Raw genomic sequence first — 10342 nt, forward strand, 5'->3', positions numbered from 1 at the left:
CGTTCCAGAGCCCGCCCAGGCTGCTTATTCCGGGGGGCGGGGCCGCGTGGAGGGTGTGGACCACCGAGGGCCAATCAGACACCACGGAGAGGGGGCGCTCTGGCAGGGTGAACGACACCGGCCAATGGGAGCGCGCAGGGGTGAGTTTCTGCTCTCAGCGCGGCGCCCCGCGGCGGGAGAAGAAAGAGGGCTCAGGAAGTGGAAGTGTCTGTTACCAAGTGGCTGGTTGAGGCCCGGGGGTGGGGGGGAGAGGGGAGGGGGAGGGCCGGGCGGGGGCGAGTTCCTGGTACTGGGCAGAGCGGCCCGCAGGATCTTTTCTGATTTCCCTCCACCTGCCTCGGGGATTGAGAGCCAACCCTCGGGTAAAGAACCCTAACATTTCAACAGCCTTCAGCCGAAGTGTGCAACTCCAGTTGGGGGTGGGGGCGGGGGCGACTGTTGCCAGGAAAATCAATGCCGCTCCAGTGCTGCGAGCGGTCTTACGAATAAGAACGAGGTCCACCTCGGACCCAACAGAGTAGTTTGAATAACGAGCTTTTCCATTTGTGGGGCCACTTTGCTTTGTCCCAGGAACTGCTAATAGGGGTGCGGGCTCTGATCCTCGCTGGGACAGTGTGAGGGTCCAGCAGAGAGCCCAAGGCTTCACGGGGCTGCCCATCCAAGACAGGCCACCTAGGGACAATGGCGTGGGAATTGGCGTCAGCCTTTGGCTAGGGAGGTGGGGTTGGGGAGAGGCAGATCAGGGTCAGGTAACCAATCTCTGGGTACATTCCATAGGAAAAGGAGCCCTGGCTTTTTTCAATAGAGAAGGAAAAATGATTAGGACCGTAAGATAAACCTTTCAGCTCCTACTTTCAGATGAGAGGCTGGTCACAGAGGCTGGGGGCAGTCTGTTAGGGATGAGGTGACTAGTTGGGGACATTGAAGGATGAGAAGCAAATGATTTTGGCAATCAGTGACAAGCAACGACAATCCTTTCAACATGATCCGCCCCCGCAAACCCCCCCCCGACCCCCGCATCATGTGCACCTCAAAGAAGCAACGGACAGGGTGTACTTTCCAAAATACTGCCATTTACTTCTGAAAAACACAAATGCCAAAGGCCCAGAGCAGCCCATGTGATTGGATTGCCTGCGACCTGCCTTGGGCCCCAGAAGAACCCGGCAAGGTCAGGCTCCTCCCTGCTCTGCCTGGGAGAGGCCTGGAGAGCGTCCTTATCGTGCTGACTCTGCTCTGGGAGCAAGATTTCTGCCTTGAAAGCAAATGCAGCAGCTGCAGAAATGTACAGTGCATACCTTTCTCACCCCTCTCCCCACCCCTGGTGAACAGAGCTGGAGTAAAGTTGCCTCTAGGTCATAAGCTGCACGTCTCCTGCCCTCTTCCCATTGTTGGGGTCAGGGCTTTGGGAGACATGTGACCTTGGCCCCATGTAAACTCCTTTAGCACGTAAACTCCTTGCTGCCCGTCTCCCCACCCCAAGCCTCACCCACATGACCTTGTTTTGCATACAATGCGTTGATTTTCCCAGAAACGGATGACCTCTCACTCCCTAACCTGGCTCAGTACGAAGGGAGATAAAGAAGTTTGGGCCCGGATGTCCATCTGAGAAGAAAAGGATGTGGCTGATGGGGGAGGAGATGGCCCTTGGGTTTAGGGGTTACACAACGGGGTGAGGTTTGCTCACTTCTATCTCCCACCTACTCCAGGAGTCAGGGCTTTCTTTTTATCTGGCTTTTTATCCAGTGGAAGCACTACAGCTGCTTGAAGAAGTAGCCTGTGGGCTGCATACCGGCCTAAGGATTGGAACAGAAGAATAACCTTTCCCTATCAGTAACTGTAGGTGTCTGGGGACACAGGCAGAAAGGTAGGAAGATAAGGCCAGGGATTCAGGGAGGAGGGGCTCCCCTGGGATCTGAGGTCCAGTGAATAGGAACCAGATGTTTCCAGGTGCCCTAATGTGCTTGTGGGCTGGGGGAAATGGGGTGCACCTCCCAGAGAGGGGCTAGTAAGGACAGAGGTAGCCTAACAGACCTAATCTCTGTTACTCCTCTCCCCCCCTCCCCCCAGGGAGCTGGGTCCCTGCCCAATCTCCACATCTCTTATCTTCCTGAGGCTTTGGTCTCGCTCCTGGCACAAGGGCCCTGTCTTATTGGGGAAGATTGTTCTCTGGGGAGCCGGAGGAAATGAAGGCCTGGGTCTGCTCAGCCTCTTGCCAGCTGAAGGGTGGGAATGGGGTCACTACCTGCCTCATACCCCAGAAGTGCATCAGTGCCCCCTGGTGCTGAGCTGGTGCAATATCACCCTCATGGTGGGTAGGTGGGAGGCCCAGGCCCCTGAGTCCTAGCACTAGAAGGCAAAAGGGGCACCAGCTCCCTTCCTCCGTTTTCTGGTGCCCTTTTGATTAGATTATGTATCATTAAAATGAAATAAAAATATTTTACCCTCCTCCGGGGATGCAGGGAAGCTACAGGAGCTAGAATAGGGGCAGGAGTACGGAGGGGCTGTGCACTGGGTCCCCCAACTCTCTCCTCATTGGCTCAGCCGCTTAGAATAAACCAGGTCTGAGGGAGAAGGCTGCATCCTTGTGCGTCTCTGGAGCTTCCTCTCAGCCCCTTGGGATTCACAAGAAAGAGCAGCAGCTGGGCCGCTTCTTCTGGGATTCCACATAGTCTCGGATCTGGAAGCTGGGTTCATTAGCCTGCCGCCCGGCTCTGTACTTCAGCTCCCTTGAAGAGGAAGAAGAAATGGGCTGGGAAGGCAGTGAGGAACTGAGCCTTCTCCCACTCCCACGGCCCGGGGCCAGGGGGCCTCCGAACGCAGAATATAGTTGGGCCCGGGGACTGGGCCAAGGGCCAGGCCCTACCGAATTCCCAGATGGTGCCACCCTGCCCTGCACGTTCCCTTCCCGGCTCAGCGCTCACTTGGCAATGGCCAGAAAGGCTAACTCCACGTTCATGCCCGTCTTGGCGCTGGTCTCCATGAAGGGAACTCCATACTCCTGCCAGGGTGAGATTAGCCTCAGTGGCCAGTCTCCGGCTGCCCACCCCCACTCCCCCCAGGCAGTCACTTACCCTGGCCAGCATCTCTCCATCCTCTGAACGGATCATCCTTTCACTGCTCACGTCCGCCTGTCAAGCCCAGGTGGGTCACTCTGGGGAAGGAAGCCTTGACCCCGGATGGCCCCTCTCCCGCCCCGCGGGCCCAGGTTTCTGCCCTGGGAGCAGGTACTTCCCGCCCTCTGCTGGTGGCCTGCGGGACTGCGGGTGGTATGATCCACCTGGGGCCAGGGCTTCTGCCTTCTTCAAGTTCTTACCCAGCTCCCAGCAGGGGGATCTCACCCCAACTCAGGGAGGTGGGTAACTCTGCTTGGCAAGGGGGTGGTGGCCAGCCTCGAAGGACTGACAGTATTTGAGGTTAACCCTTTGCACACACAGCTCTTAATCCGTGTATCTAGTCCCTAGGATCTAATAGGGGCTGAGCAGCTGGTCATCCCTGGATCTCTCAGGAAGCAGCTTGACCTTTCCCCGCAGGGGGCCATTTCCAAAGCTTTAAGAGGGCAGATATGATGGACTGAAGCCTCCAGATAGGTCTGACTCCTGAACTGGAGGCTGTAAAGAGTGCTTTGCTGGAAGGATGTCCAGCTAATACTTGTGGCAGTGGGAGAAGGATGGGCTGACCCTGCCCTGGAGCCACTCACCTTGTTGCCTAGGAGCATAATCACCACATCCCTCTGGGCGTACTCGTGAATCTCAGTGAGCCAGGCCTGCGGGAGAGGGTGCGCTGAGCCCCAGCCATTCCCCTCCTCCCTCCTGCCTTTCCTTCTTCTGCCCTGTGGATTATCCTGGACTACTCACTGCCCCTGAACACCGATCATAATGCCCGGTGCATTCTCTCATCGACATCTTTGTTTGGGCCTCTCCAGTCCTGAGTAGCTCTAAACCCCTTGCAGTGTAGCTCTCAGTTCTATGAAAGACAGAGGCGACAGAGGCTATATCTTATAAATCAGCTGGTAGTCACCAGCAGTCTCCTCGAGTGCCCTGTTGAGGATTCTAAGGCCCCATAAGGGCTCAGTGATCAAAAATACTGTGATTGATTAGTGATGTCTGCCATGAGCATGGGGTTGGAGGTGGCAGTAGGAGTGCCATGGATTCCATCCAGTTTATAAGCAGTTTTATATCTGTATGTCTTGTTCCCCCAGTTTGCTTGTCAACCCCTTGAGGTCAGGGAGCATGTGAAATCGTCACGATGCTGTGCACAGAGTCAGCGTTTGTTGAATTACTGTCTCGACTATTTAATAGTTTGCTTGTGAGGAGGGAGCCACTCGCTTTGTCTGCCTGAGTCACCTTCTTGAAAGTTGGGGTGGATGTATGGGTAGACTTTTCTGCTCGGGCTCTCCTCTCGGTCTCTGTGGGTAATTGTCCAGGGTGGCGCTGGGCACTTTCTGAACATTCTGTCATGAAATGCTCCATGAATCATAGGGATGAGCAGGTGACACACAGCCTGCTTGGCCTTCATGCCCACATGCCCATCAACCACCCAGGAGCAGTTGATTACTTCTGAGTCACAGCTCCGGTGTTTTTAACGAGGCAGCAGTATTCCATGCTCCACCCATTCCCACAAAGCAGGAAGCAGCCCTGGCCTGCACAGGCCCTGCCCTGCCTGCTCGTGAGTGGTGGGTGGGGAGGACCTACCCGGATGTTGTCGAAGGAAGATTTGTTGGTGATGTCATACAGCAGGAGCAAGGCTGGAGGGGGAGAGAGAGGTCACATGGGGAACTTGGGGCAGAAGGGTGGATGTTACAAGTGGGCTGGGGGGGTGGTGGAGGTGGAGCACGTGAGGGACCTACCCTGGGCATCTCGGTAATAAGCGTGGGTGACACTGCGGAACCGCTCCTGCCCTGCGGTGTCCCAGATCTAGGAAGGGATGGACAAATGGTCAGAAGGGGGCAGGGACTGTCCTGGGCAGAGGAAAGCCATGTTGTGGTACGAGAGATGGGCAGGGAGGTAAGATGTTTCCTTCTTTAGTTTCTCATGGGCTTGTGAACATCTGGTGATGTCCCGGATGGCGGTAGTTAATGAGTTCTCAAGCTCGTTCGGTGCTGTTGCCTCTTGCCCAGCCCAGGGATTAGAGGTGTCCAACCTCCCAGAGCAGATGAGGCCTGGGAACCTGGGGATGATTTGAAGCGAGCCTAAGCTTGTCTGAAGGCACTTAGAGCTGCTGCCTTTGACAGAAGGGAGGGTGCCTGGGAACGGCTTTTTCTGCAGACATCAAACAAACAAAGGCCGTTTCCTCTCCTGACCCCCACAGGAAGTTAGCCCAGGCGGAGCGCAGGGCCGCAGGCCTCCTGTGGTTGGGTGCGGAGGCTGGGCAGGCTCCCCCATCCTCTCGCCCACACCCCAGCCCTCCCAGCCGCTGGTCTCACCTGCAGCTTCACCCTCATACCATCCACGGTCACCACCTTGTTCTGAAAGAGAAAAGGGCAGAGGGAGAGGTGGGCGTGGAGGGTAGGGGAGTCTCGGTTTCTGCCTTCTGCTGAATCCTACAGTACAGCAAACATCCTGTCTGGTTGCTCCCCAGGGCCACGGGGGTCCGGTGAGCCCCGGAGACGTCTCCAGCCGGATCGCCCCATCAGGGCAGTGGGACTCTGTCCCCAGGTACCCCTACTTTGGAGTCCTCTCTTCTGGGGACTCCGTCTGCCCTTCTCACAACACGCCAAGGCAGGGAGAGCCTGAGAACCTGCCTGACCGCACCCCTCCTCTCGCCCCGGCCCGGGCTCAGCAAGGTGCACAGGCGGAGCCCAGCCTCCAAGCTCTTAGAGATAAGACGCCCACCAGCATCTCGGGGACCGCAGAGGCTGGATCTGCAGGGCCGTCTTTCCCCTGGCTGTCCACTAGTTCTCCTCAGTGAAGCTTCCCCTCGCACTGGGAGGGAGGCACCTGGCCTTTGAGAGCACCCCTGCCAGGGTTAGACCCTCACTCTCCTGGCCCGTGCGCGTGTGCAGTGCTCAGAGCCCTCGGCATCCGGGATGCCGATTTGTAAAGATGGGTTCATCGAGGTGAGAGGGAGGGATGCTGGCAAGCTGCTCTGTTCCCACAGGGCCAGCCCAGTTCCTCCACCTAGTGCTGTGCTGGGCTTCCCGGGACTCCAGAAAGACTGGCTGACCTCAGGTCTTGCCGGGGGGCCCAGCTAGCACTGTGGGATATGTCTGCCTGGCTGGGGGCAGGATGTTAAGACTCAGTCTCTCATTTCTCATCCTGTAGGGGAGCCAAGAGCCTCCCCAAGCCCAGACTCCTCTTAGCTGGCCACCTCTGGGGTCCCTAGGGGAGCATCCTGTGCCCTAGGGTGAGCCACAGCGGTCCTGAGAAGCCAGCGCAGGTGAGGAGAGGACCGTCCCCCGTGCCTGAGCCATAGCCCCTGGCTCGCTGCTGGAGGAGGAGCCTGCAGCCACCTCACCCTGAAGTCTATGCCGACAGTGGCTATGAAGGTCCCGGACAGGAAGGCCCCATCTTTGAATTGGATCAGGAAACAGGTTTTGCCGACGCCTGAGTCTCCCAGAAGCATCACCTAGGAGATGGGGGCAGAGGCAGTTAGCTGGGCTTCCAGGGAGAGCCAGGGAAGGATGCCGACTGCCCCGAGGGCACCTGCTTCTGGAAAAGCCTGCTGCTGCCTTCACCCTGCCTCTCCTCTCCACACTCCCTGGCTCCGGCTGCCTCTCAGGCTCTCCCTCTGACCCTCCTGTCCTCATCTGGTTTCCTGGAAGCCTGAGCTGCCAACTTAGCACTAACAGGACCTCAAACGTGCTCGGTGGCCCCAGAGAACAACCACATTCTTGTGGTCTCGACTCTGCACCGTGCTAGGATCCCTTCCCTCTCTGTGTGTGTTCCACGCATGTGTGCACACGTGGGTGGGGCTATGGTGCCAGAAAGAGAAGTGTTAATACCTCGGACAGGGATTCCCACCCAAGGGAGTGTATCAGAATCTGCTGGGGGCACAGCTCTGTCATTTGCAAAGCCATATTCTAAACTTACTTTTGTTCAGGTGTTTTACTTTTGGTTACATTTATTTGGAAGTTCCTGATGACATTTTATGTTTATAAAAGCGTTGCGTGAATTAGGGAAGGTTGAAATTTATACTGAAGCGGAGAGACATTTAGTCTGAAGTTCGTTCCGCAGAAACCTCCCACGTGGGACAAATGGCTGACAGTTGGCATCCCTGGTCACTGTAGGTGGCAGAGCAGGAGGGAGTGTGTGGGGGGGTATGTTTGTCCCTTTCCTGTCTGTCCAGTCTCTGCTCATCTTCTCTGGGGACCATGGGCGGGGGAGGGGACCCCTCTGTCCAGTCACTCCTCAATCTTGGAGAACAGAGGTCCAGACCTAATGCTGGAACTTTCCCAACAGGCCGAGTCGATACTTAATGGGCTGAGCAGGGACTGGATTTGAGTTATTTTTGAGGCTGTGACCTTGACAATGGAGCCCAAGGGCTTTCCTGCTGTGGGCATGGGGTATGGGATTAGCTAACTTTGGTGGAGAGGTGGGGGGCTGAACCAAAGGTGTATGAAGGCTGGGGTCCTGGCTTGTACGTGGGTTACTGGGGGACTTCGGGAAGATTTCTTAACCCTTCTGTGGCAGTTTCCATAGTGGTTAGAAGGAAAGAGGGATAATTTCTTTGAGGCCTTTCTAGACTCCGTTAATGTCTAGGGTCAACAATGTTGGCATGAACCACCTGACTCCAGAAGAGTGGCCCGGGGTGGATGCTGCCTGCCTGTGGCCCCATCCCCTCTAATCCTCCCCAAGAGCTCCCACCAGGCTCTTCCCAGACCATCCCGGACTCAGTCTCCTAGGCAGGCCTCGGGCACGAAGGCTGGTGGGGGCCAGAGGCCAACTCTCCACAGATGCCGCTTGGCCCAGGGGACAGATGGCAGGCTGGGGGCTAAGGAGCCTTCGGGAGCCTGCATTGCTCCCTGGCTCCTGGGTCCCAGTACCCGATGGGGAAGGAGGGAGAGAGGGAGGTAGGGCAAGCACCTGTGTACTTTACAGTTGACGGTTGCCTTGAGCAAATGATGCCACCCACCCAGCCAGGCAAGTCCACCAAACAGCTGCCCAGCCTTGCCACCTCCTAGGCAAACACCCAGCTGGCGTGTCAGGCAAGGAGGTCAGGCAGTTCCCAGCGGCCTGGGGCTGGCCCTCAGCAGCTCCCCTCCCCCGAACACAGTGGGGGCCGACTTCCTGCCTGGAGCCCACAGAGGACGCTTATCGCAACGGCTCTGGGTGGGTGACTTGCAGAGTGGCTTCCTCTGAAACAAGGGGGGTTGCAGGAGGAACCCAAGGCGCAGAAAGAGGCAGGTCTCCTTCAAGGCCATGTAGCATGAGATGGGCGGCCCCTTCGCTAATGTATCCCCAACCGTACAGAGGAAGAGTGGAGGCTCTGGGCTCTCTCAGCACCTCTTTCAGAGTTCCTGGTACCTGCCTGCTCCAAGGGCATGGAGGGAGGGCATACAGACCAGTGTCCACCACCAGCCCCACCTGCTTCCGTTCAGGGCCACCCGCAGAGGGAACCAGCCCCAGACAGCTGACTTAAGCTCTCCCAGGTGGGAGACTTGTGCCTAACGCCCCAGGTCTTTCTCAGGTTCTAAAAATTCCCATGTGGGTCTGCATTCTGGCTAGCAACATCCTCCCAGAAGAAGGTGTGGGCAGTGACTGCAGGGGTGGAAAGGGAAGGGGTAGCGCCTGGGGGCAGCTGGGGTCCTAAAGATCTTCAGTCCTAAGGCCTGGAAACTGCGAGAAGGGCATTAACTGCAAGTTTCCCCGCCGCCAGGAGGCGTCCTTTCCAAGTCGCCAGGCAGCCCTATTTCCCAGCGCTTCGGGTACCTGTACCCTGGAGGGTTGTGCGCTCAAACCCTACCTAGAAGCATGGGATTCCTGGGGCTCGTATTGGCCGGAGTGTGGCAGAAGAAAATGGGGTTGCGGTCCTCTGGGTGGGGAGTCACTCGCTCCTTCCGACCTTCCTCTCCCTTCTCCCACGGAGCCAGCCCAGATCCCTGGACGCTGGCATGGGCCCAGGGCTCTGTCTCGACCCTCCTTCCTTATTCTGGGAGACCCGGCTGCCTGGGGGGAAGGGATGAGTCCAACGCAGACGCAGCCAGAAAGGGTCTTGGGCGGGGAGGCCGGGGTCTCAGGGCGAAGAGCGCGGGGAGGGGTGACCCCCAGAGCCGGCACCGAGTCCCCAGCGCTGGGTGCAGTGCCCACCCACCTTGCCCATAAGATCGTAGCTCGGACTGCAGGATGGGGAGCGCTCGGGGGCCTCGCCGTTCCGGGTGGCAGCGGCGCCAGGAGTGCCCGTCATGTCCCTGGACCAGAGGTGAGCTGGGGTAGGCGGCGGGCGAGGGACGGCGCAGGAACCGCCTCGCCTTAGGCTCCACCCACTCCTTCTCCCCTCCACCGCCCCGGCCCGGACCCCGACAGGCTCCTCCCTCCGTCCGCCACCTGAAAGACACTGGCGTGGAGCGGGCTGTCCCGCTGGGGCGCGCAGGACCGCAGGGTCAGCTCCGGAGGGGCAGGAGGGCCCCCGTGCGCCACACTGGCCTGAGGGCGTGGGCCAAAGCCAGCCCTAGGACCGACCGGTCCCCAGGGTTGCCAGCTGCCGGGGTTAGGTTCCCACCGGGAGCTGTCCCTGGAGACCCCGCCTTCAGGGGAAGGTCTGGCCTCGCTGGGACCCGCGGACCCGCGCCCGGGTTGCCACTGCGCAGCGTGGCCAGGAGGCGGCGCCCGGGCTCCATCCGGCTGGCGGGCAACAGGTGGCTCCGGGAGCGGGGGCGGGGGAGGCTGGAGACGCCCCTGGGCAGCGCGGCGCGGGGTTCAAGAGGAGGCGTGCGTTCCGAGCGCAGCTCTCAGGCGGTTTCGCTTTTGCTAATGCACCCCAGCTCGACGTCATCTGAATGTAATTGCGTTTACCGACCGATGGATATTCATTCACCTTGCAGCGCATTTGCACTTCGGGGCCCCTGGCCGGTGCTTGGACTTTGACACCTCCCATTTCTGCCCGCCCTGTTGGGCTGCGCCCAGAATGTACCCACCCCGGAGAGCCTTCCGAGGTGGGCTTCCCTGCACACCTCCCAATCCAGGCGCTCCCGAAGGCAGAGCTGACCCCTGGCACTGAGTAGGCCTTAAACGTTTGGTATCAAAAGAATTCATGAAGTCCTGAATCTTTTTTATTTTTTGGCTCCACCGCACTGGCACCTGGGTTCTTACTTCCCTCACCAGGGATCGAACTCACGCCCCCAGCAATGGAAGCACAGAGTCTTAACCACTGGACCGCCAGGGAAGTCCCTGTGGTGAATCATTTT

At 58.5% G+C, this 10342-nt stretch overlaps 1 protein-coding gene across 2 annotated transcripts; it reads right to left on the reverse strand.

Moving 5' to 3' along the window:
• Positions 1–1053: 1053 nt before the first annotated feature.
• Positions 1054–9382, reverse strand: RAB37 (RAB37, member RAS oncogene family). 2 transcript variants are annotated; one of them, XM_019938705.3, is made up of 9 exons: positions 9250–9382; positions 6454–6564; positions 5423–5464; positions 4847–4913; positions 4692–4744; positions 3698–3763; positions 3072–3128; positions 2922–2998; positions 1054–2726 (listed from the first exon to the last, which is right to left on the reverse strand). In XM_019938705.3, exons 1-9 carry the CDS (start codon positions 9340–9342, stop codon positions 2621–2623), a joined length of 672 nt encoding a protein of 223 aa, XP_019794264.1. In that variant the 5' UTR covers positions 9343–9382; the 3' UTR covers positions 1054–2620. The 2 variants fall into 2 exon arrangements, with proteins under 2 accessions (XP_019794264.1, XP_033703514.1); XM_033847623.2 differs by lacking the exon at positions 6454–6564.
• Between the last annotated feature and the right edge of the window lie 960 nt (positions 9383–10342).

This window comes from Tursiops truncatus, chromosome 20 (genome assembly GCF_011762595.2).
Source record: "Tursiops truncatus isolate mTurTru1 chromosome 20, mTurTru1.mat.Y, whole genome shotgun sequence".
NCBI classification, from domain to species: domain Eukaryota; kingdom Metazoa; phylum Chordata; class Mammalia; order Artiodactyla; family Delphinidae; genus Tursiops; species Tursiops truncatus.

What these genes read in the sequence shown, in the direction of transcription:
- RAB37 (XM_019938705.3), bottom strand. Translation starts at nt 9,342, where the DNA reads ATGACGGGCACTCCTGGCGCCGCTGCCACCCGGAACGGCGAGGCCCCC. An exon ending in CTGTCGGCATAGACTTCAGG is followed by an intron (nt 5,465 to 6,453) that starts GTGAGGTGGCTG and finishes TTTCTCTTTCAG; the next exon opens with AACAAGGTGGTGACCGTGGA. An exon ending in GTATGAGGGTGAAGCTGCAG is followed by an intron (nt 4,914 to 5,422) that starts GTGAGACCAGCG and finishes ATCCCTTCCTAG; the next exon opens with ATCTGGGACACCGCAGGGCA.